Raw genomic sequence first — 26,900 nt, forward strand, 5'->3', positions numbered from 1 at the left:
CCTTCCTTCCTTCCTTCCTTCCTTCCTTCCTTCCTTCCTTCCTTCCTTCCTTCCTTTCCCTCCCTCCCACCCTCCCTCCCTCCTTCCTTCCTTCTGTAGTTCAACATGAATTGTTCTTGTAAACTATTTTTATTCCTGGTAGTTTATGAAATGAACAAATCTTATAGAACTGCCCAGTCTTAATGTTTTATATGAATTCATCAATGTTTACTGCTTATCAAATAGTAGAACAGTACTAGGTTGTTAGAATCATCCTTCATCACTGCTCCTTGTGAGTAACATCCTTGAAAGACATGGCCGGCTATTTTGATTACATTACCAGAAGTTAATTTTTCTTGACTGAATTTCATATTATGGAATCTTAACTATATTCTCTTTTTTTTCTCTTTTGTGATGAAAATGGATCTAGCTTTTTTGGGCTCATTTTCATGTGTTTATTTTTCTAGATTAGTGTCTACTTCCTAAGAAAAGTAGATAATATCACTTTTTAGGACACTGACATATCTTATAATGTCTCTTTATTCCTTATCTATGTTGTATATAGATTTTAATGTTATAGTTATTTTGATAGTGCAATAACAACTAAGGACTTGTAGGTTGTTCTGGCCCAAGCTTAACCACTGTTAGCATTTGCTTTTCTCCCTCTTTGTGTTCTCATTCTCCACCTCCTGCCTGGTAAATGTAGTTATCTTCATTTGTGGTTTTTACCATCCATTTTCTTTTTCTTTTTTAATATCCCTTCAAATTTATAAGACACATTTCTTTCTTTTTTTTAAAGATTTATTTATTTATCTATGTAAGTACACTGTAGCTGTCTTTAGACATACCAGAAGAGGGTGTCAGATTCCATTACAGATGACTGTGAGCCACCATGTGGTTGCTGGGAATTGAACTCAGGATCTCTGGAAGAATAGTCAGTGCTTTTAACCTCTGAGCCATCTCTCCAGCCCCCAAATGTCCATTTTCAATGCCAGGATTTGGAATTAGTTCTACTTTCAGATCTGACTTACCCTTTACAAAGGAACTATCACTCAGTCACCTTTTTAGGTTTCCTGCAGTTACTTGGCTCCTGTGATAATCCAGTTAATCTGCCCATTTTAAAGTCTTAACCTTAAAACATTACAAAGTCTCTTGTGTGAAGCAACATATTTACAGCATCTGTGGATGAGAGCATACATGTCTCTATGGGGTTATTAATTCTTCCTAGCACTCTGGCTGTGCTGGAATTTTTTTTTTTTTTTTTTTTTTTTTTTGATTGTCTGGTTGGTTGTTTTTTGAATTTTTTTCTTTCATAAAAACAAGCAAACAAAACCAAGAAACTACAGTGTAAGAACCCAACTGCAAAAGAATCAAAATGGACTTGGGATTCTTATTCTTTTCCCCAGTGAACTTGAAAAGTTTTCATCTCTTGCTAAAGATGAATGTTACTACTTTGTTCAAACTCTTAAAAGATCAAGTTAACCAGAGTTGCTGTTTTGGTTTTTAAATCTTTGTAGGTAGAAGAAAATTAAGTGTTTCAGCTTAATAAACCTTTTGTGTGTCTTTTTTAGCAGTGATGAAGTGACAGCGATAATAAGGCTTACCAAGCACTTAACATTACACTGAGAAGAGGACTGAGCATCTATTTAGCCCTATTTATTTACCTTCATTTCCATATGTAGGAGCTATTGTTCTACATCCCAGGAGGTGAGCCAGGCTTAGAGGTTTGTCTGGTAAATGGTTTATCCAGGCCTTAAGATCACTTTGATGTTTAATTCATTAGTATTATGAGTTAGGCTGTTTTCATTCATGATAGCATAAAATACTACTTTTTTTTTTTACAGGTATGCATGTAATAAATTTGCTACTTAAAATTTGCCATCTTACCATGTAGGTACATTATACATTAATTTTATTTTTGTTTATACAGGTGAAAAACCATACAAGTGTCAAATTTGCAATCAGTCATTTAGAATTAAGAAAACTTTAACAAAACACCTGGTTATTCACTCTGATGCCCGGCCTTTCAATTGTCAGCACTGTAACGCAACATTTAAGCGGAAAGATAAGCTGAAATACCACATTGACCATGTTCATGGGATAAAATCTCCAGATGATTCTCTCAGTACATCTGAGGAAAAACTTATGTCTTTGCCAATAGAGTACTCATCTGATGATAAGATCTTTCAAGCAGAAACAAAACAGTATCTGGACCAGCCCAAAGTTTATCAGTCAGAAGCCAAGACTATGCTACAGAATGTGTCTGCAGAAGTATGCGTTCCAGTAACATTGGTCCCAGTTCAAATGCCGGACACATCCAGCGATCTGGTGCCTCATCCCTCCACACTTCCCACATCATCCCATGAGATGCTGCCACCACAGCCGCAGCCAACTGATTATCCTCGTGCAGCAGACTTGGCATTTCTGGAAAAATACACTCTCACTCCTCAGCCTGCAAATATTGTTCACCCCGTCCGACCTGAACAGATGCTAGATCCTAGAGAACCATCGTACCTGGGGACACTGCTGGGCCTTGATAGCACAAGTGCTGTTCAGAGCATGTCCAGTAGTGAGCATCGTTCAGGAGTAAACATTCCATAGACTGTCGGATGCTTGTAAGCTGACAGCCAGAAGCTACTGGCTCTTCAATTAGTAGGGCTGCTAGTTTTTCCTCATTTTTTTAAAAAATAATTTCTCAAGTCTTCAGAACAGCTTCAAATCAAGAAAAGTTTATTTCTATTGACTGAATACTTGTACACATTTTGACATAATATGATTTTTTTAAAAAAAGATCATTTAGTACTAATTTTGAAATTTTAAAATTTCAGATTATTAGCTGCTGACAATGGTGGAGGAATTTTTAAAATCATCAGCGGAATATTTTCTATTTCTTTCTTTTGAGACAGGGTCTTAGTTTGTAACCCAGGGTAGCCTCAGTTTGTGAAGACTTTCTGCCTTAGCCAGCCAATTGCTAGAATTACAGGTGTGAGCCACAAGCCAAGGTTTTACTTTTAATCATCTATTTCCTCTCTCCCATATTGCTTTGAAGTTTTAAGAACCACCTAGCCTATAGGAGGGAATGTAAACATATGTCAATAATGAAAAAATTTTAATACTAATTAAATACCATTTCATTCAGATTTTCAAAATTGAGTTTAGAAACTTACTGAAATTTTTTAACATATTTTTGTAAGAAAATCTTGATACTTTGAGGTTGTCATCTATTCATCGTTTTTGTCATTATATTTGGGTTTTTCAGAAGCCAAAATCCAAGAGCTGACAAATACATGTTAAATGAAATGTAAAATTGTTACTTTAATCAAGATAATTGGACCTGTACTCAACTGTCATAAGTAACAAATACAAACTTAGATCTAGGCATTACATTATCTAATTGAATATATATTAACAAAATGTGTCAGTTTGATCTACATATCATCAGTGTACGTGTGCATTGTGTATGTGGCCACTTCCTCCACAGTCACAGTATGTCTCAGCATCTACACACGGATAAAGAAGGGACAAGTGTAACTAAACTGAGGGCAGTTCATTAAATAATGTAGGTAGCGTTTCATTTACCACATTTGGCTGACTGAAGCAGGGAATCAGAACCTACGTATTTTATGTACAGTTATGAGAAAAGGTGCCAAACACATTCTCAAATTTGCTGTAACTTAACATGATGCTGAGTGCACTACTGTTTGTGTATAAATTGACACTTAAACCAGATCTTTATTTTTGCTTCTGTGTGGGATTTGTCTCTGTTCTTCATTCTTGTTTTTGGATGAGGCAGTGGTTGAAGTCTTAGTTAAAGGAAATAGGAATTACAGCAGCAGTTCACAGATTAACTTTAGGTGAAGAAAAAAAATCTGCCAGAATTATGAAGTACCTTTACAGATGGGCACTTTGCTTTTGTTTTCAACTCAATTTCATCTTAATGTAGGATGAGTTTTCCTTGTGGGGTTGCTGATGCTTAGACCAGGCAAGGTTGACTCACTGTTAACATTCAGTTTGTATGTAAACTACTGGAAAAATAGCAGTTTTTAAATTTATTCTATTTCAATTTGTTTACACTCCTAATTGCTCTTAGCACTTTTGTGTGTGTGTATTTGTATGTGTGTGTAAACTTTAACATCTTGCCTGGCCCTTGTGGGTTTTAAAAACATATCACAAAGTAATGACCTTTTAGTGAATAAAATGTAATCCATAAGGAGGAAACTGTTTAAGCACTTAAGAAATGAAGGTACTTTATAGGAACAGTTGCCATATTAATGTTCAAAGAGCATGTTGCAAATTGAGGCATTAACCAAAGTAGCTAAGATAAATCATAAGGAAAACCTGAGTTTTGCCTCGTTTATCAGAGTTTGGTTGTTGTGATTGTCTTTGGACCAGTGAGCTTACTTTTGTATTATTTCTTATTGCTAAAGCATTCTTATTTACTTAATGGGAAATGTTCTGTGGGGACTAATGATGGAGCTAGAGTCTGAGACACTATGAGTCCTAGACTTATAAATCAGTTGTGAAGAGTACAGATTTATGATTTTTTTTTTATCCTAAAGGCAGATAAGATTTTTAACTAAATATCTTACACAAACGAAAACATCATACCTATAAATGTACTTTGCTTTAGAGATAAGCTAATATAGAAAAATTTGGGTTTATCGAAAAAAGGCAAATGTTATATATGTGTTTATGTGCATGATAAATTGTATATTTTGGGAGAAAAGGAGGATACAGCATTTCACAGTGGATATATCACCTTGGGTTTTGAAGGTGTTTAAGGTTCTTTCAATAATGATAATCTAACACTTTAAATATATGACTTAATTTTAGGAATTGGTTTACATAGGCCTTTTTAAGAATATAGCTCTTATGTAAAGTGACATACAATTGTATAATTGTACTTAGCTATTATTATAGAAAAGCTGGAATAGTATCTGTTATCTAAAACATTTTCACATTATCTCATTTGAACCTTGTAAGTGGTTTTGAGATAGAATGGAAATGATGCATTTCCATTTTAGAGAGTGAGGACTCATTTTGACTCTTACGGCAGAAATGCCTTTAGTAGAAGGAGGAGACACAGATGATAAATAGATGCTTACTATGTGCAAGTCCTACGTTTGTTCTTAATGCAGTCTGGAGGTAGACAGTATAATATTTAGGAAGAAATAAATAAACCCACAATAATGAAAAAATTACCTGTTCCCTCTAGTTTCCAAAACATGTAAGAACATGGATTTGAGTAAGCTGAATGTATATTAGTATTTTAAGTTGGCACAAAACTTATAAAATGGGCCCCACTCTTTTTAGTTGACCTTTTTATAACGCTATAATCATTATTTTGTAAGTATGGTTAAAACTTTGAATCTCACAAGTAAGTTTAGCCTCATTGTGAATATTTTATTTTGTGAGTATAATTTATTGTTTTAAATTAATTTTGATAGATGTGTTAGCACTTAATCTGTAAATTCAATAAGTTATTGAGTGCAGAAATTTATTAACTTACTGTCTCTGACTTAATGCACCAAAGATTTTGAGTAGGTATTGAATAGTTTAAGAGAATTTAAATTCTTTGTTGTTTGACTATATATTTGTCCAAAGAAGCACAGCTGAAGTCCTTGGATACTGAATTTTAAAAATTGTTAGTTTGAATACTGAGATTAAGTATGAAATGTTTGTGTTTATATGTGTAAAATAAGTAGAGGAAAATACTCTGGGAACATCCGTACTGACCAACCAGTAACAAGTAATAATACTCATTTTTCTCAGTTTAGTCGAACGCAGTTTTTTAATGAGCACTATTCAATAGCCTTGTATTTTACACTACATTATAAAAATGATTTCTGCCTGAGAGGTTTTTTGTTTTTGTTTTTGTTTTGTTTTTTAGATCAAGCCAAGGCTATTTTTTTTTAATAAGAAATCCTTTTGGTTTTGGCAGCCTAAAATACCAATTAACTATAGGGTTTGTTCCTCATACCAACAGGATACCTTCAAGCTACTACAAAAGTAGTAAAGTTTGCAGACTCTTAATTTAGAAATTTACTGCTGGGCAAAAGAGGAATAAAAATATTTTAAACTGGTGCTTTAATAAACTGACTGCCTTTTAAGTGATGGTAGCATAAAGAAAGTACACTCATTTCAACCTTAAAATGTGTCAGAAACACCTTTCTGGAGCGACTCTGAAGTGCTAAGGGCTAATCAGTTCCACCCATTGCTTTTCACTCAGTCACAAGTTAGTTACCGAAACACAACTAACCAGGTACATTACTGAGCTCGAATGTTCTTCCTACAATATAGCTCTAATTTATTATTTATCAAGAGGTTTTGAACATTAGTTCTTTAAGAGTGTCCTTTTAGACCATCTTTTTCTGAATTGAATACTTTGTAATTCTTCAGAGATATGTAGTTGTGTAGCATTTTTCTCTGTTGCCTAGATTGTACTGGTAAATAAATGACTTGTTCATTTTGTTTTATTTTTTTGGTTCTGAGTCTTAATATTCCTGTTGCCTGCTGGCTGGGCAACAGCCTTCTATGTGTTATGTTAACTATGGCATTAAGCGGAAGTGTGGACATCAGTCTTTATAATTTATATATCTTCCTTTAAGTTTGTACTGTGGCCTTTATAGCTACTGGAGTCACTCCTCAGCCTCTCTAGATGGTTAGCAGACACTGACAGAAGGAATAGTATGTCTGCTCTGTCACTGGCTGCTCTCCTATTAAGTAACTTGTTACCACCAACACACAGCTCTGCAGTGAAGACTTAGTCCACGTTCCCTGAACTGAACATGGTTGGTGGTGTGAAGGAGATACTGCTAGCAGCATCCTAGTGACCACCGAACTTGAGTTGATGACTCAGGAAAAAGCACAGCTTTTCAACAGTCATGTTTGGACATACTAGTGCCAAATTTAAAAAGCCTGAAAACACATTCTTTAATAAGGAGTAAGTACTGTTCCTAAATATTTAAGTAGGATTATGTTAAATGTTACCTGCTATTAGTGTGAGTAATGAATGGAATGTGAATAATTTCCTACACAGCATATAGGAACTAGACAATTCTGCATTTCCCACTCGTTTCCTTCTGTCCATTTTCCTTTTAGTAAGCCTGGGTCTTCTTTTTTGGTGTCTTTCCGTGTTTCTTATGACATTTTTACTTACGATACGTTCCCTTATGGTGTCAGCATGTGTTTTGTGCTTCCTCTCTGGAAGTGCATCACTATTACTCAAGCAGTAGGGTTAGAGTGTATGGAAAATGAAAGGAGGAGGGTTTGGTGGGGAGGCTGTGCTTATGTTCCGACTAATTCATCTTTTTAACTGACTGTATATCAATCTTAAGTCTCTGACTTTTAAAAGATAACCAAGCCATTTATTTAGAATCTAAAGATGTTATTTGCAGAACAGATGTTACTTAAAGATGAAAACCTGTGGAATTCTCAAGTAAAGCTAAGCAATTTCAGTATTTGCATTACTGCTGGAGATTCTGGAACGTCTCTCGAATGAAGAGCATGTGCACATCTCACCTTCACTGTGCCTCTGTTTGATACTCCTGCCTGTATAAAGTTGAATAATGTGCCCGCTGTGATTATCGACTTGCTTTATCCTTTTAACAGTCAGCCGTTTCTTCATGTAAGTAGCTGGGGGTTGAGCTGCTCTGTGTTCTCTTTAAGGGAGAAATGGTGCATATTGAAATAGAAATGCCTTTGTTTTCTGTCTCTAATCAGGATTTTTGATTTTAATTAAGGACAGTTTTAAAGCCAATTAAAAGGAAAATTTAAAATTTCAAAATTCATCATTTTCCACTGTATGAAAAATGTCTTGAATTTAGTATTTTGTCTCCTGTTTCTTAAATATAAATGTCTTTACAGCAAAAATTCAGTTCTTTGTGAGAAGTAGATGGCGTCTTGCATATTAAGTTAGTTCTTTGTGTTATTTTGATATTTAAAATAAACATCTCTTTGGTCCTAGTACAGCACATCCAAGTTCTTTTCCAATTCCACTTTCAGAGCATGGGATCACAGTGTTCTGCATATGTCTATAAAACACAAGAGCCATGAACAAATGCAAAACAAAGTATCTTAGGATCATTTTTGAAACATAATTCTAATAAGTTGCATATTATTTAAAATATATTCATATATAAGTATATATTAAATGTATAAATGAATGGACCTTAATTTTTTTCAGTGTATTGTATATAAATTCAAGTATTAGAGATGACTTTGCAGTAGTCATACTGCTTTTGGAGAATTCTATTACTGAAAGTATAGCCTATATCATACTAAAAGTGGGCATTCCTACCTCCTCATTTCTGCAATTATTCATTCTGAGTTTTTGGGGGGAGGGAGGAATGCTGTAAAATGTTATAACTCTACAGGATCTCATCCCAAGCTAATGAACTCCATTTTTATTAGTTGTTAATATACCATCATTATTTGATTATAATTACAAAGAAAAATCCTGTCTAAAGAACACAAAAGTCAACAACATACCATTCATTTTCTTTACATCTCTTTTCAGCCAAGGAAACTTATAGAGTAAAGCTGACTGATACTGGACAGACATATCAGATAAGAAGACATGGCTTACATAATTATTTCTTGGCTAATTTAACAGTTGTGTCTGGTTATGTGTGACAATCACTGTCAGACTTTCTGACATAGTAACACAGTATTGGTAAACCACACAAGTTTAAAAAAATGACATTAACTGTACAGTGTTGTTTGTTGATACAAAATGAAAACTCTATGAGATTATTCAGAGGTCAAATATGAACGACCATGGCCTACTGACACAGATACAATTTATTCTAAATGCCATGTTCCAAGGTGGTAAATTCAATGACTTCTTGTTTTCTTTACAATTCTTAAAGGTGCTTTTCAAATATACAAAAGAAACATTAGGTATGTGTGCTAAGGCAATAGGGAAACAAACATGTTATAACCTCAGATCCTGGCAGTGCTCAATTTTGGTTGGTTGGAAACCAATATTGTATTTCTACGTACAACTATTTTACATTAATGGTCACAAAGATGTTAGGTCATATAGTAAGGATAGCAAGACATTGTTGCAGTAAATATTAAAAAATAAAAATGCTTATCTCTTTACTTGCCTTGAGGTCTCACTCATCATGCCCGACCCTGATATAGAGCTGCATGCACTCTGGCACCTGGTCTAAGCTGTCCATGCTACCCAACTCATCCGTGCAACTCCCATCCCTGGTGGTTTTCCACCACCTGTTCTTTGCCTTTGTCCCGGGGTGTTTCTCTACCCCAAATCCCACATAAATACAACTCTTCAGCCAGGTAGCTTTTCATACAGGTTTAAATGTTCAACTCTCAATCCACAATCCCTCTACACAACTAGATTACATCAAATAGACAAATTTATAAACTGCCCTTCTATATGAGATACTAAACCTATAAAGTCCTTAATGTTTATAGCTATTTAATGCCAATTAGTATCACCTGGGTCTAGCTGGTCCTTGGGAAACTCTATGTTGCCACAATGTTACCCCTCTGTCCTCTGACCTCAGACCTCTCTACCTCCCTGCCCAGTCACTGGCTTTCCTTTATTTTACTAATTAAAATGGGAAGGTTCAGTTGGAGTCCTGGTAACTAGGCAGTTTTTCTTAGGGAAGTGGAATTAACATTAAAATACAAACAGCTCCAGGATAATCTACAAGACCTGGCTATTAAGACTAGCTAGCTATGTTCCCCAACAATTGTTTATTGGACTTGACCGCCAATATTCTAACCCCTCTTCCGTCACTGATGTTCTTTGCCTTGCCTAGACCCAGTTGAAGACTTGTTTACAAGTTACACTAGGCTATACAGGACCGCATGCAGCCGTGGGTTGGACGCAGTTATGATACCCTTTCTTCGCCTTAACATGTTTAAAACATCAAGGGCGATTTCCTCTAAGTCACAAGCTAGTTGAGCCACGCAAGTTTGCTGCCTTTTTGTTTCTTCCCCAGGTAACCCTGATAACCCCGCCAACATTTAAACAAGGCGCCTCCTCCTCATTGGCCAGGAGCTCTCGCTCGCTCATTGGCTCTTTAGTGGTGTGGGCAGGTCTCTCCTCACTGATTGGTGCTCTAGCGAGAAGGTTCCGGGAGCTCCCCATTGGTGGAGGCCAGATATTTGAACCGAGTAAAAGCGGCTACGCTACTTTCCCCGGAGTTTGTGGGCTATCTCTAGCCTTCAGATCTTTGTCCTGGTCCTTGTCTTCCGGGAAGCTGGCGTGACCCTGACAGCGGGTACCTGACTGCCCGGCGCGGGTGGCTGCCATGGCGACGGTGCAGGGCGCTTATGGCCGGGAGGAGAGCGGGCGGCGGGAGCGCCGGGATCCCGCGGCCGGGGACGCGTCTCCGCCGGTACTGTTGCTCAGCCACTTCTGCGCCGTTCCCTTTCTCTGCTTCGGGGATGTCCGCGTGGGCATGTCGCGGTCGCGGTCTCTGGTCCTGCACAATCCGCACGAGGAGCCTCTGCAGGTGGAGCTGTCGCTGCTGCGCGCCGCGGGCCAGGGCTTCAGCGTGTCCCCGAACCGCTGCGAGCTGAAGGTGAGTGCGAGGGGCACGTCCCCGTAGCGTCACCTTGGGGGTGTAGCTAAAAACCCCGACAAAGCCTAAATCAGCTCCTAGTCTTAACAGTGGGGCTAGGAGATAATGGGACTCCGGTACTAAGTCAGCTTCCTGTTTTGATCTTGGGACGCTCTCCTTGTAAGGTAGGGCGGGGATAGAACAAGGTCCCAAGACCTTTTGTCAACTCTCGGACTTGATCGGGGATGAGAGGTGGGTGGGGCTCCTCTGCTGATGCGAGGCTGGGAAAGAGGTAGACACCACAACAAATCAACTCTGCATCTCAACTCTCCATCTCCATCTCCATCTCCATCCCGGGGACACCACCTGCAGAGGTGAGACAAGGAGATAGCAAGACCACCCCCAGCACCAAGTCAATTCCCCATGTTTAATGTCGTCGGGCTATGGCGTTTTATGGTTTGGCGAAAGTGGGCCATAACTTGATGAATGAAAGCGCGTGCACCTGCCATCCCCAGAGCATTTCAGGAAGTTTCTGTTAGACAGACAAACGTTTTAAATAGATTTTTGGCAGGTGTTGCAAATTGCGTTTGAGGTTCTAAAGATGGTACTCTAACATTCCATGTTTTGAGACTGGAGTAGTACATTGAAAGTTTTCTAGTTGCTTCCTTTCAGCCATTTTAATATGCTTTTTGTTTTTCATCTGTTTCCCAGTGGAACTACATTTCTGTTGTGATAATGAAAAAAAAAATGTTTTGCTTAATGTCCACAACCCAAACCCTAAAAGCATCCTCAGGATTGTACTCAATATGAATATGTGATGTGTAGGCAGCCTTTGTATTTTACATTTTTTTCCTTTGCTGATATTGTAGTCTTAAAATGTTTCGTTCTGACTGGGATCACTGTGTTCTTTTCATTGAGTAGAATTTCTAAATCTGTGAAAACTGTTAGCTGAAGGAGCCTGCACACACCTGCCTACTAACTAGTAAGGATGGTCCTGGGGGCAGGGAGGCTAATCTGAGATTGTTAGTTGCATCATAGGTAGTCCCAACACTTAAGAAACCATTGCCCTTCCCTTCGATGCCTGGATTTCTTTTTATAGAAAGATAACGTTTTAAGACTGAATCCTGGCTTGTAGAGGGGGAATTCTGTTATTAATGTTAATCAGCTGGCTTAAAAATCTGTGATGTCTACTTTTCGAGAAAAGCTTATCCTTTTCACTTAAACAAATCAATGCCACCACACATGGCATCTTAAGCTTGTCAAAGCACACGCTTTACCACTGAGCTAGGTCCCTAGGCCCCACCATTACATTTCAAAAGCCACTCAATTAAAAATGACTTGTACATGATCAGTTCTTTTGCTTTGGTGCAGTTTTATTATAATTTTATAGTTATTATAGTTATAGTTTTACGTTGTTGTGGACTTCTATTGCTAGTGGCTTTTTTTCTTATAATGAACAAGTGTAAGAAAACTGAATAGGAAAAATAATTAACTCTGTTAGGATGTGATAACAGTTATCAATCTGTTCTTAGTTATGTATAGTACACTTGGCTATTATTAATTATATTTTCATAATAACTTATACATACACACATCTATATATGTGCGCGCGCGCACACACACACACACACACATACACACACACAGGTAATAATTTTTAATGTGTTCTCATTACAGCCTAAAGAAAAAATTACCATTTGTGTTACCTGGACACCACTGAAAGAAGGGCGAGTAAGGGAGATTGTGACATTTCTTGTAAATGATTTTCTGAAGCATCAGGCTATATTGCTAGGTAATGCGGAAGAAGAACATAGGAAGAAAAAGGTAAGTGTACGTTTATGCTAAGGTGTTTAATGATTGGACAGTAGAGAGGTAGGCAGGGAAAGAGGCTGGAGGAGTGGAAGAGAAGGCAGTAGATGAAGAAGGAAGGAGAAGGAGATTTTGGAGCAACATGGAAGTCGATGTGTTTGTTTTTCTCAGTGTATTTCTAGCTTGACGAGGTTGGTATGATTATTTCTAAGAGTTTCTATGGGTCTAATTTATCTTTTCTGGATGGGCAGTTTGTATCTTTGTCTGCTGGTTGTGAGCTTATTGTGTAGAGGGTTTCTGGATTAAGAATTCAACATACAAACCTGTTTGATAAGTTGATAAGTTAATGGTTGTGGAGTCATGTTTTACTGGGCTGAGGAGAATGTGAGCTAAGTTCTCAGCTGGAAGAGGAGCAGCCAGGGGAGTGATTTCAGCATGGTGGCCTGTGGCTCTGCATGGGAACTGGTAGCCAAAGTTTCAGACTAAAAGAGAGACACCTGCCAGAGAGCAATGTGTGGCCCTCGAGGTAGAGAAAGAGCCCGGGTGCTGTCACTAGTGTGGGATAAAAGGTTTCCATTTTTTAATATTTACCACAGCGGTAAGGTTTTATTCATTGTGATTTAATGGAAGGAAATGTTCGTCATGTAGAAATGATTTAGTTTGGAGGCATGAAGTGACATATATACAACACTTACTCAAAACTAATTGAGAACAGTTTGCTACTTCTTTAGTATATTTCATTTATTTTTACAGAGAAGTCTTTGGAATGCCAGTAAGAAGATTCCAGCTTCGAAACATACAAAAAAGACTTCCAAAAACCAAAATTTTAATGAATCATTTACAATTTCACAAAAAGTTGACAGAATTAGGAGCCCATTGCAGTCTTGTGAAAATCTGGCTATGATTGAATGCTGTTCCCCAACAGAAAGCAGTTCTTTACCCCTTGAAGAAAGCAAAGTTCCCACCTCCTCCATTAGCCCTATTAGAGAATGCCAGAATGAAACGTGCTTGCCACTGTTCCTGCACGGGCCTACTGCCTCTTCATCTCTTCATGAGTCTGAAAATGCACAAAATTTAAAAGCCCAAGATGCCAGTCTTTCAAATATTTTTGATTTTAATGAAGTCACAAATGAGACTTTTACTAATCCCATTAGTCTTAGCCACCAAAGTGAAGGGGATAGTAAACTCATGCTTGCCCCAAACTGTTCTTCACCTTTGAGTATTACACAAACCCAAGTACAGTTTTTAAGTCCAGATTCTTTTGTAAACAATAACTATAGATCTGATAATGGCCTGAGATCACCAAAAAATGTTTTATCAGATACATTTAGGAAAGATCCCTCAGAATCTGGATGTCTGGAATCCCAAACTGTACATGGAGCTTGCCAAACAACCTTAAGCCCAGAGTCTTTTTTAAATGATAATTATGGACTTAAGAAAGGTCTAAACTTAGAATCAGCCAATCCTGTTTTCTCTCTAACTCAATTTGTAAAGGATAACATGGCACATGTAGGTCAGCAAACGGGTAAGTTATCACCATTATCAAGTAAAACTTCTCAGGACTGGAGAATAAATGAAGGCTTGGCTTATAACCCTGAGTGTAAATATTCACAGACTCCCAACAGTAGGTTTGAAAAACAAAACTCTGTACAAATGAAGTCACAGAACTACGGTTTTACGAAGGAAAAGCCCAAGATTTCTGAGCATCAAGGTGCTTTTTGTAACCAGAGCCAACAAGTGAAGAAGAGACGCCCCATTCTTTCTGCCACTGTTACCAAAAGGAAGCCCACCAATGCCAGAGAGAAGCTTCCTGAGATTAACAAACCAAATGCAAAAAGATGTCTGGAAGGTGTAGTAGGTGAATGTGGAAAGGAAGTGGAAAACTTAAAGGAGAAAGGCTTTCATTCTTCTCTTCCAGTTGTAGAGCCAGTGATAAGTAAACCTCCGAGTTATAGAAATGAAGGGACACCTTCAACTGTTGTACTTGCTCAGAAAAGAAAGAACAACAGAACAGTGGGGGACGCAGACAGAAAGGTACCTGTGTCAGAGTGGATGGATGTGTGTGAAATCAAACGAATCCACTTTTCTCCTTTGGAATCTACACCATCAGCTGTTACAGGACCCACAAAGAAAGAAGGGCTCACCTCAAAGCGTGTCAGCAGCTTGGAGCGATCAGGCCTGAAGAAGAAAATGGGTACGTTGTTCATTTCGAGCGCAAGTGTCATTGAAGAATGCATTTTCTCTTTTGCTTCAGTGAGCTCTCTGATTCAGTACAGCTGCTATTGATGGCCGTGTACTGATTCCTACTTCTAGCAGTTTGTTGACAGAGAAACAGGACACTTGTGATGTAGTGTTCGGGAATAATTATTAATCCTACACCAGTTTAAATTTACTATTTTTGTTTATGAGTTTTCTGCTTAAATTATAACTTCAAAAATATTGCATCCAAATGATCTTGGGCCTTCTGGTGGGATATTGTTATATCTGCCTTTTATTTTTATTTTTCTTACCTATTTCCAAATTGTTTTTTTTTCTCTTTTCTCCAAGCAAATGAAAAAAGTGACAAGCAGCTTGAAACTCATCTTTCAGATTCACTCGTCTCTCAAAACCTGCACTCCTGTCTCTGAAAACCAATCACTCCTGTCTCAAAATGCACACACTCCTGTCTCTCAAAACCATCACTCCTTTCTGTCTTTCAAAACACTTCTGTCTCTGAAAACAAACACTCATATCTCTCTCGTTTCTCCTTAACTACTTTGAAGAATTAAAAATATCTGTAGGACCTGGCCTTTTAGTTCCTGCATCCATGGGCTCTGCTCTCCCAAAAGCATCTTAAATGCAGGTTGCCATCATCTGTTTTCAGCCTTTCATCCCGAGTCAAACACCATCGGTTCTGTATTTTTCTAACACTCAACTAGTAGTTTTCATAGCCCCGCCTGCAGTGTCTGTTCCTTTAGCTTGAATTTCTTAATTCATCACAGTTCACTACAATTACCTGCCTGCCTTTCTTGTGCTTTCCAGACACTTTCCTTCTAACCAGCTAAGCAGCCAAACAGCTCACCTTTGTCTAGGCTAATCTCATTTGACTACTCTGTGCCTAAACATTACCTATAGCTCTTCATGACTTCTCACTACTGATAAGTCCTTAGTCATTTTTTGGCTGGAAAAATTAGCCTTCCATTTTGGCATAAGTTATATTATCCCTCTCTTTTCTCCTGAAGCCCTCTCTCCTCCCACTGTATCAGATTACAGTAGGTAATATTTACTGAGCACTTGTGTCTTTGGTCTATAAGAATATTTTTCATATTCTTTTCATAACCTTATCATATGTCACAGTTGTCAATGCCAGCTATGCACATATATCTTCCTGTGTATAGTTTTCAGGATGGACTCCTAATATGTAAACCTATAGTCAATATTATGTTTCTGCATGACTATCCAGCAGTGTGTTTCACTTGCTTTATACAAAGCCAAATCCTTCCTATCTACTCAGTGAATGATGCTGCCAAGTATCTCATTGCCTGGGACACACACCTTGGACTTGTCCTTAATTGTGGTAATCTTCTCCCATCCTTTCTATGTAAACTCCAAATCAGGTATGACCCTAAAGACTTATATTTGAAAATGTTATTAGAAGAAAATTCATTAGCCAATGGGATTGTCAAAAGTTGAGCTTTTTAGTACTTGAAATGAGAACGTGAATTTCCAAGAAACCAATAAACACAAATGTTAGTAGGGGACATTAAATAAGAAGACTACAGTATCATGATTGCTCTTCTGCAGAATCAAAGACCATCAGGCTGGGTAACCAGAGAGGTTGTACACTGGGCATCATTTAGGTTTCTTGCATAGGAACTGAAAGTACCATTTATTGATAATTGTTTTGGCATATCAAAACTTGAAGGCCAATATGACCTTCTAGTACATTTTCAAATATAAATCAATTGCACATGCCTGTTAGTGGTATCTCGCTGCTTCACTGTTTTGTATAGATACACTCTAAACAAATAAATTCTTTGATTTTTAAGGGAATATCCATTTTGACCTTCTACAAAGTTGACAATAAATGATTAAGAGAATCAACGAATTCATGAATAAATACACAAATGACCATGAAAGTTTCGTTGCTCAAATCTGTTTATTTGAAGCAGAAACCTAGTAAAAACCTCTCTGCTAGATTCAGAGAGGGTTATAAACACTAGACTTGATTTACGAGCTCCAGTATATTAATGATATAAAGTGTGGATAAGTATAATACTATGATTTAATGTGATAAGTGTGAAAACAGAACTTTGAATTTAACATAGTTCCTGAACTAGTATATTGTAAAACTCTGCTCTTTGCGCTGCTCCTCACAGGTAATCCTAGCTCCGTCCTTATTACTGCTCTGTCAGTGGGCTGTATTCCAACATGAATCTGGGTGGGCTGACAATGGCACAATGACTGAGAATATGCACAGTCTGGGAGTGTGCACACACTAAGCTGTGGTTACATCGGGAGGGGGCGCTGTGGAGTTCATTAAGTGGTTTGTGGTCTTTAACTTGAAGATGTTCCTTAATTTAGTGAGTATGGGTGTTGTACCTGTGTCTGTGAATGATGTGTGTGCCTAGTACCATAGATGGCAGACAGGGCAATGGATTCCCTAGGCTGGAGTTACCAGGTGGTTGTGAGCCACCTTGTGGGATCTGAGAATTAAACCTAGGTCCTCTGGAAAAGCAGCAAGAGCTCTTACCCGCCTCATCATCAGTCTAGCCAGCAGGTGTTTGTTGGTTTGATTACTGAAGTTTATAACATTAGCACATAGAATATATTGTCAGTAAGTGTCTTAAATGAATATGATAATAAAGAGCCCAGGTTGAAATCTGGAATTTGTTACCTATTTGGAAACTGTTTTCTATTTTATTTTAGATTCCTTAACATTAAAAACTCCTCTTTCTAAAACAAAGAAGAGGAGAAGATCCGTCGTTGCTGTAGCACAGTCCCATCTGACCTTTATAAAGCCGTTAAAAGCAGGCAAGTGCTGACTGTATTTACCAGACTGGAAAACGGGTGAGAGGGGAGGAGTGCATCTAACCTTTGCTCTGACTGGATGTCACACTTGAGACGTTCTCAGCTGTCTCTAGTACGGAGTGACGGCAAATATTGTTCAGTGGTTTAAAGATGATTTTGCTAGTACCAAAATCCTCTTGATCTATTTTTCAAAAATGAGTTAAAGGAAAATTTCTTATATTGTAATTAATTATATTCTTAGCTATTCCTAGACACCCAATGCCATTTGCTGCAAAGAACATGTTCTATGACGAGCGCTGGAAGGAGAAACAGGAGCAGGGCTTCACTTGGTGGCTGAATTATATACTAACACCTGATGACTTCACTGTAAAAACCCATGTTTCTAAAGGTAAGTGGTTTTGAATTACACATAACTGTACTTTGTGTCCTCAGTGATGTTTTACTAACTCGCTGTCTTAATAAAGGATGTGCAGGAAAGGTATGTGATAATGAGGAACTTGGGTGCTGGTCTCAGAGAATTGAAGACTAGTCAAGTGCTTATTTTCCAGGAAGAATGGCAATGGACATGGTAAAAACAGTTGGAGGAATCTCTGATGGAGGAGGAGGAAACTTGACTGTTGCCATGGCACAGAAATTATAGGGCTACTTCTACACTGAGCTGGTGACATGTTAAGCTACTATAGGCTTTTGTGTAAAGAGGTGACTTCCTCACTGTGCTTTCTTGTATTTCTCAGAGAGCCTTATATGGAATTTCTGCATTAAAGGAGTCCCTGAACTGTATGATTTCTGCCATTATGCTTTTTTCAAAAAAAGTACAAAGTTTTATTGTTTTTTTCCTTAAGATAAAATATGTTTTATAAAAATCCTAGATATAGGTGGACAGACCACTCAGCTGACAAGCACTTGCCTTGAAACCATGAAGGCTTAAGTTCAGTTCCCAGAAGCCTCACGGAAGCAGCCAGGGCATTGCTGGGGCCGTGTATATGGGCAGATCCCTGGGGCTTACTTGTCTACTATCTTAACCTACATGGTCCGTTCCAGGCCAGTGGGAGATTATCTCAAAGACAAGGTGGACTGTACCCCAGGAGTGACACCCAAGCTTGTCTTCTTGCCTCCAGCATATGCACACACATGTGTACATGTATAGATATGTAAGCACCCACACAGAATTCAAACTATGTCATGATTCAGCTGAATCATATTCCTTAGACACTTAACTTTAATTTAGAAAGACTTAGAACCATCGGACTAGTCTGTCTGCATTAGAAGTGCTCGTGTTTGAAGATTACTGTGAGGTCAGTGAGAAGAGCTTACCTTATTAGGTAATCTTCAGACAGAGCCTGGCCAAAGGTACCTGTAAACTCAGAGCAGAGCGTTGGAAGGCGCACCGAGTGGTCTGTTTTAGGCATTTACTGCGCACTCAGTTGCTGGGTTCAGTAAAGTGTGGAGATGATGGTAATCAGAGGCACTGTCCTGTTTTTTTTTTTTTTTTTTTTTTTTCTAGTAAATGCTGCTACCCTTGTTTTGGGAGCGGAAAGCCAACATAAAATAAGTGTCCTGAAAGCACCTACAAAAGAGGAAGTATCTCTCAGAGCTTACACTGCCAGCCGCAGGCTAAATAAATTACGTCGTACAGCCTGCTCCATGTTCACTTCTGAAAAAATGGTTAAAGCTATTAAAAAGATTGAAATTGAAATTGAAGTTGGGCGGTTACTTGTTCGAAAAGATCGACACCTCTGGAAAGATATTGGTAAGATTATAGAAATCTCAGGATTCATTCTTTAACAATACATTTTGTGTTACTTTTTCTTGAGTAATGTGATAGATAATTGACAAAAATTGTATATATTTATAGGGTGATGGAGTTACACCTTGTACAGAGAATGGTAGTTACAATCTAGCTAAGTAACATCCACAGAAACATAGTTAGGGTGTGTGTGTGTGTGTGTGTGTGTGTGTGTGTGTGTGTGTGTGTGTGTGTGTGTGTAAAGGGCATATAAGCTCTATTTTCAGCTCTGCAGTATAATGTTAGCAAATGAATCACCATTCTATAAAGCAGATGTCCAAAACTTTCTCACCTTGCACAACCTAAAGCTCTATTTTTTTTAGCCAACCTCTTTCTGGCCCCGTCAAGCACCATCCTCTGCTTCTGTGGGCACGAATATTTCAGATGACATGTGTGCAAGTGAGATTGCACAGAATTTAACTTTTTGCCTGGCTTATTTTACTTAATGTCCTTCAGGGTCACCCATGTCATTAGAAAATGGCAGGATTTACCTTTCTTTAGAATAGGTTAACCTGTGTGTGTATCTGTCTGTCTGTATGTGGATAAAGCATTCTTGCTTTATTAATCCATCTGTTGTAGAGACTGGGGTTGGCTGCCTGTGCTGGCTGTCAGGAATGTTGATGTAACAAACATGTAATTACCTCATTCAGATGCTGATTTCAGTTTCTTCCTGTATATCCCCATTTGATGCTGCAATTCTTGGCTGCCTAAAATCTCACAGATATGATTGTAGTTATATAGTTAGGAAATATAACTCACTTTTTCTGTTTTGTACTCTAGAAGTTTATCTCTATATATTATTAATTATAATTGATATTTATTAATATTCTCTCTTGAGGTGTATTTACTATCTTTGTTTAGTGATCCACACTTTTTTTTTTTTTTAACCTATGTTTTAGGACAACGCCAGAAAGTCCTGAATTGGCTCTTGTCATATAATCCTCTGTGGCTTCGAATTGGTCTAGAGGTAAGTTTTCAGGTTTTGAAGCACTTTTTAAAAATGACATACTTTCAGTAGAATGTACTCTTTCGTAAAATGTGGTTATTACTTAGAATAGTTAAGTCATTTGGTTGACTTGATTCGTCTTGATTCATCTACATAGAATATCACGTCAGTTAGTAAATACTTCTAGGTGAATAGATCATGTCCTTGTAAGTTATTAGCATATTATTTCAAAGTAATTTGTTCATGAATTATTTTATTTGAAGTTTTTAGTCCACATCATTTCTATGATAATGATGATTTTACCCTTTTATTGAAATAGATTCTTTTCTCATACAATATATCCTGGCTACAGTTTTCCCTCCCTCTAATCTTCCCACTTCTGCCTCTTCTCTCCTTCTGTTTGGACCCGCTTACTTTCTGTTTCTCATTAGAAAGGAATAGGCTTCTAACACAATACAAAAGAAAGTATAATAAGATAAAGCCCATCATCACGTTGATGTTGGACAAGGCAAACCCACAGATGGCAAAGGGCTGAAGATCAGGCAGAAGAGTCAGAGCCCCAGTGGTTCACAACTCAGGAGTCCCATGAACACGTTGACCTGAAAGCTATAGTGTATCTGCAGAGGACCTGGTGAAGTTCTATTCATGCTCTGTGCTTGGTGCTTCAGTCTCTGAGTTCACATGAGCTTTGCTCAGTTTTCAGAGGGCCAGGTGACAAAGTGGCAGCCTAAAGAATGGGAGATTTCTACCAACTCCACACGGATAGAAGACTAATACACAAAATATGTAATAAACTCAGGAAACTAAATATCAATAAACCAAATGATCCATTTAAAAATGGTGTAGAGATCCAACCAAAGAACTGTCAATAGAGATAACTCAAACGTCTGAGAAACACTGAAAAGTTCACTGTTCTTAGCTGTCAGGGAAATGCACATCAAAAGAACTTTGAGATTCCAGTGTATACCTGTCTTGAGGGCTAAGATCAGTAACACAAGTGACAACTCATGCTGGTGAGGATGTGGAGCAAGGGGGACACTGCTGGGGGGATGCACACTTGTACGGCCACTGTGGAGATCTGGCAGCTCCTCAATGATGGGAATCAACTTTCTCAAGATCCATCTGTCCCACTTTCCTTTTAAAAACATTTTTGGTGAAAATGAGTTTTCATACCATATATTTTGAATATGCTTGCCCTGCCTCCCAGTTCTTCCCAGATTCTTCTAATCTTCCTACCCACCCAAGTTTGTGCCTTTTCTCACACTCTTCCTCTTAAAAAAAATTGACAAAACAAGACAAACCAAGAAACACACACTCCAAAAACACAAAAGGAAAATAAGCACAAGACCAATGAAACAAACAGTGCCTAAACAAACAAAATGAAACAAAATGTCCACTGATAAGAAATGCCATTTTTATGCGTATGTATCTTGGCCAACTATTCCTGAACATGGGCTTGTTGTGTGCTCATGAGACTCCACTGGAGGGGTTATCACTGCAGTTAGCGTCTTCCCCCAGTGCTGGGCTCTTTCTGGCCTGGACTTGTGTGTAGGCTCTGCGCATGCGCCAGTGTCCGAGTTCTTAGGTGCGGCAGTCCTGTTGTGTCTCGAAGACTGTTTCCCTGCTGTCATCTGCTACCTGGCTCACTTTCGGCACAGTTCCCTGAACCCTGATGGGAGGATTTTAATGGAGATAGCCCATTGAGGACTGAATGCCCCAGCATGTGTTGTGTTAGCTCCCATCTGCTGATTTAGTTTTGTACATAATTTGTTGCTGTATTTAATGACAGTACAATTATTTTTGAATTTATTTTATTTCATTGATAAAAATGATAGCTAAGATGTTAGGTCAGGGTATGCTTTGAATTTATATTTGTAAGTTAGCAAAGCACTTTTGTAAGTGTTCAGGTGGAATACTTCTGATAGTAATGCTGTATGGATTTATTTATGTCTATTTGTTTTAGCAGTACCTAAAGTTAAAACAGACTGATAGTCAGATGTAATCGCTCATGCTTATAATATCTGCCCAGGGGAGATGGAGACAGAAGAATCTTTTCATGTTTTAAGTGAGTCTTAGCTACATAGTAAATTCTAGAATAGCCTAAGCTACATATCGAGAACCTGTCTCCAAATAAATAAATAAATAAATAAATAAATAGATAAATAAAAACTAAAACCTGCAGGCATCAGACAGCCACTACTACCAAACGTTGCTTATAAATAAAGCATAAGGGGGTGTTTCTTCGTGTGCGTGCTTTCCTTTCAGTCTTTCCCAGTATGCTTTTGTTTCTTCTCTAGGATTAACGTAAAATTTCTTGTTATTTTACTATTTACCAGTTTAGAACTCAGGAGTCTCATAAGCTGAACACAATGACTTGTATTAGTAACTAGACTCAGACAGAGCGAATTATAACAGCACTCTAACATTCTTGCGTGGTGCGCCAGCATCATTGCATGACACCATCATTGCTAAGGTGTTTTGTTTCAGTAGTTACCCTCTCAGTATTAAATAAATCACACATCAGCTGACTCTGCTTTGTATGTCGAATGATAATTTTGTAGTCTCAGTAAATAGGCATGTTCTCCTTCCTTGAATCCGTGACCTACCTCGCACTCCTTTTTTGTGGTAAAAGATATAAACAAAATTACTAGGTAGAAATTTGCAATGGCTTTTTAAAACTGCCATTTAAAAATTAACCTTATTTTTAAATTGATTTTAAGTTATGCATAAAATATAAAACCATTGTGTGATTCTATGTTATGTTTATATATATTAATTAGATTATTATATATATCTTATATATAATATCTTTATAATGTATAGAAATATTGCATTATATTGTCTAATTAATCTTTAAGATATATTTCTTCAAGCATATATCATTTCTTTGTGCTGAAACTTTATAATTCTTTCTGGATCTTGAGTGGGGTTTCATAATACTACTATACACGCATCTCAGAACTGACGACCTTCGGAGACTTCTGCTTAGGTGTAGGTTGCACCACTTCCATCCTTAAGTTACTCAGTTTGTCCAAGCACTGCTGGAGACAGAAGAGATGTAAATGCAGCAGTAAGCACTGGGGATGTATAATCTTTCCACTGGGAAAGCCGTGTCGTAATTGAGCCCTAATACACTTTGTCTTATTTCAGACTTTAGGATCCTGCATACAGCATGATGTTTGATGATACTTTAAATGTTTCAAGAGCCAAAACATAGGAACATAAAGATAAATTTCCCTATTTTTGATGGTGTTAACATTAATACTTGTCCTGTTTTTTCCTTTAGGTTTACAGAGTATAATTTATATTTTTAATTTTCTTTTAAATGTCTTGAGAAATATAAACGAGCATGTAATTGTTAAACTGATTTCACATTCATAGTTGCTTCTGGACATACCTGTTCTCAATTAATTTGTCCGATTGTTTATAGAGTTTTTCACATTAACTATTATAAAGTTTGATTGTTTTAATGTCATGCTTGTCAAGACAATGATTAAATTTGAGCAGTGAGCCTATTCTTAGTAGGTCTTTATTTGAGCAAGAAAAAAAATGTAAGTGAGGTTTCTCAGAGGATGAGTGAGTTTGTCTTTCTACATTTTGCAGCGTATGCACACTAAACATGTGTGCAGGTTGTGTGCACAGTTGAAGGACGTTCCATAGCAGCCTTGTTACTTCTGTGCTGCTTTATATTTCTTAGAAGACAGCAGTTTGCTCTCTGCAGAGCTTCCTCTTCCACCGAGAGTTAGTGTGAACGTGGCTTCTCTTTGCAGACAGTGTTTGGAGAACTGATCCCTCTGGCAGACAACAGTGACGTCACAGGATTGGCCATGTTCATTCTGAATCGCTTACTTTGGAATCCCGACATAGCTGCTGAATACAGACACCCCACTGTCCCTCTCCTGTTCCGGGATGGTGAGTATCTGCACTGCAGTACTGTCGAAAAGCTCATCCTCGTCCCTGGTAGTCTGAAGTTCACTTTCTCACATCAATTTAAATCGACCTCTGCTTTTGAGTAGCTTTTCTTCTCTTCCCTCCCTTGCCCTTTCTCTTCATCACTGTTTCTTCCTGTGATCTCCACCCACTGCTGCAGGCTGTAAGTCCGATGGGGACTGTATTTGTTTTCTTTTGCGACTAACTGCAGAACCTAGGATGATGCTTTCTTACCATAGTAGGTGTTCAAGCAACTGTTGAATGAGACCAGGTAGATTTCATGGCTGCCAGTCTGGTGTGCCTCCCATGCATTGGACATACTAAACAGTTCCTGTCATGTAGAGTACTTACAGACTCATACCTGTGAATTACTATGCGGAAATACATGGTTATTTTGGGGGTTCTTGCTGCCAGCCTTGCTAACGTATGGTTATCATTACCTTTCATAGATAAACTTACTTGTTTTCCTTTGTTTGTACTTCAAGGTCACGAGGCAGCTTTGTCTAAGTTCACACTGAAGAAGTTGCTGCTGTTGATCTGTTTCCTTGACTATGCTAAAATTTCCAGACTTATTGATCATGATCCTTGTCTCTTTTGTAAAGATGCTGAATTCAAGGTACCAATTTTATTTTATGTCTTATATTTTTCTTTCCAAACTTTTTCTTGCTTTGGTGGCATGTTGTCTCATAAAAGCACTGATATTCCAGTGAAGACATTCTGAAGTGGAGCAGGAATGACTGTTTGCCAAGTGGCTTTTTCTGTATTATTTTATCCTGTGTAGGACTCAGTTTATCCATGATTATGGGTCTTATTTTTATCTTCTTATAATGTACTTGGAGACCTCAAATCCTCTGATTTAAAATGTCTTAATTTTAGGTGAATGACAGTTTCCCATTAATTTTTAGTTTTGACTTGAGAATGAACTAGGTTATGCTAATACAGAATTAATCTGGGGGAAGAAATTTTTTCTTTATATTAAGTTACATGTTATCAAATTAGCTTCCGTATTTAATTGTGAAGAAATTTTACAAGATCTTAAATTGGAAATATGAGTTTGCATTTGCCTTGGTTATAGGCAGTCTTTTTATACTTCACATATTTCTGTAAGTTCAGGATGGTTTGAGACATTTGTTGTTATCGGGAATGAAATATGTAACACTGAAACATACTTGCTGTCTGTTCATAGGCTAGTAAAGAACTCCTTCTAGCCTTTTCACGGGATTTCCTAAGTGGTGAAGGCGACCTTTCCCGTCACCTTAGCTTATTGGGGTTACCTGTGAGCCATGTTCAGACACCACTGGATGAATTTGATTTTGCTGTTACGAATCTTGCAGTGGACTTGCAGTGTGGGGTTCGCCTTGTGTAAGTATAAGCTGAAGATGTGCTTAATGCGATAGGCTAAAAATTTTTTTTAAATATGTCTTTCCTGGATTAATAATTAAATGTTTTATGATGCAATAAATTTATAACTTAAAAAATGTTCAGTTTTCTCTTTGACAAAAATGATGTATCAGTTATACCACACAGTTTTGTGTTGATGTTATGGAAATAGGATCTGTGGGCGGGAACGCCCAATGGCTCAGAGTGTTACAAAGAACAAAAAGTACTGAATACTTAAAAGCACTGTGTCAGCAGTGGCGTCATCGGACTTATGTATGATAAAATGTAGTAGAGACGCTACTAGGTGTTGGGTCTCCAGTCCTGCTGTGTGTGATTTGGTAGGTCCTCAGATATCTTCCTAGTGGTCTGCTCTGCCTTGGAAACCGATAAAAAATTATTGCAGCTTTCACCTTCTTCCATTACTTGTTAACTATGTGACATTTACTTAACTCCTGTAAGTCTTGGCACCTTCTGTAAAATAGGAAAGTCAGGAACAGTTAATGCCCAATTATGGGATTTGCTGATGACTAAGAGAAACAGGTACTTGTGTGTTGTGTAGAATATGCCATATCTTAATTCCTGCCCAACATTTCCTCTTATATACTCTTGCTTCCTCCTCCTCCTCTTTGTCCTCCTCCTCTGTCTCACTGTAGAGAACTCTATTAAGTTGTTCATATTTGCATGTGCTTTGTGTGTGTGTGTGTGTGTGTGTGTGTAGACATCAAAACACCCATACTTATAATGAGAAACAGTTGCACATGCTAACTGAAGCAAGGGAAGCTTGAATGGTTGCTGAGAGACCTTCTTTTGTCCTTAATGTGTTTAGAGCCTTGTAACTTTTTTGGGTAGTGTCTTTATTTAAATGAACTTTTTCTTAGACAAGTTTCATCGTTGAAGTTTTATTGAAAATTTCTTTACTGCTAGGCGAACCATGGAGCTTCTCACACAGAACTGGAATCTGTCAGACAAACTCAGGATTCCTGCAATAAGTCGCGTTCAAAAGATGTACAATGTTGATCTTGTTCTTCAGGTTCTCAAATCACGGGGAGTTCCGCTGACGGACGAGCACGGTAAACACAGACTCAGGATAACTTCTCTGTTGCTGCCTGAGCCTTGATGTGTGCGTGCACTGTCCTAACGGCTGCCTTTCTCTTGTAGGAAACACTATCTTATCCAAGGATGTTGTGGATAGGCACAGAGAGAAAACCCTGGGGTTGCTTTGGAAAATAGCATTCGCTTTCCAGGTATTGTATGTTTAGCTTTCTTTCTTTCTTTCCTTCTCTCCCTCTCTCTCTCTCTCTCTCTCTCTCTCTCTCTCTCTCTCTCTCTCTCCTCTCTCTTTCTTCATTTCTTTCTTTCTTATTAATTTTGAATACTGTTCACTTTAAATCAAATGAAGACTATGAAAAGTCAGTGGTACTTTCTGGGCTTCAATCTCTCCTAGGAACTGTGATAATTGCTTTTGTTTTACAATTAAATCTTCTTTTTATACTATCACTATCAACAAAGTAAATATAGCTTC

At 37.9% G+C, this 26,900-nt stretch overlaps 2 protein-coding genes across 2 annotated transcripts in view; both read left to right on the top strand.

Moving 5' to 3' along the window:
- Positions 1-7,947, top strand: part of ZBTB41 (zinc finger and BTB domain containing 41) — a 36,398-nt gene extending 28,451 nt beyond the window's left edge. The window contains exon 10 of the mRNA XM_080918339.1: positions 1,910-7,947. Coding sequence (XP_080774465.1) covers positions 1,910-2,580 — 671 coding nt within the window. The 3' untranslated portion in view covers positions 2,581-7,947. The remainder of the gene's footprint in view (positions 1-1,909) is intronic.
- A 2,318-nt stretch (positions 7,948-10,265) lies between these two features.
- The window catches only part of ASPM (assembly factor for spindle microtubules), a gene marked incomplete at both ends in the record, with an annotated part of 37,756 nt that continues 21,121 nt past the window's right edge, over positions 10,266-26,900 (top strand). The window contains 12 exons of the mRNA XM_080917815.1: positions 10,266-10,538; positions 12,195-12,341; positions 13,080-14,520; positions 17,235-17,339; positions 17,578-17,724; positions 18,841-19,086; positions 20,022-20,089; positions 23,839-23,980; positions 24,484-24,614; positions 25,185-25,360; positions 26,303-26,448; positions 26,537-26,622. Coding sequence (XP_080773941.1) covers positions 10,266-10,538; positions 12,195-12,341; positions 13,080-14,520; positions 17,235-17,339; positions 17,578-17,724; positions 18,841-19,086; positions 20,022-20,089; positions 23,839-23,980; positions 24,484-24,614; positions 25,185-25,360; positions 26,303-26,448; positions 26,537-26,622 — 3,108 coding nt within the window. The remainder of the gene's footprint in view (positions 10,539-12,194; positions 12,342-13,079; positions 14,521-17,234; positions 17,340-17,577; positions 17,725-18,840; positions 19,087-20,021; positions 20,090-23,838; positions 23,981-24,483; positions 24,615-25,184; positions 25,361-26,302; positions 26,449-26,536; positions 26,623-26,900) is intronic.

This window comes from Micromys minutus, assembly GCF_963924665.1.
Source record: "Micromys minutus genome assembly, chromosome: 6".
NCBI lineage: Eukaryota > Metazoa > Chordata > Mammalia > Rodentia > Muridae > Micromys > Micromys minutus.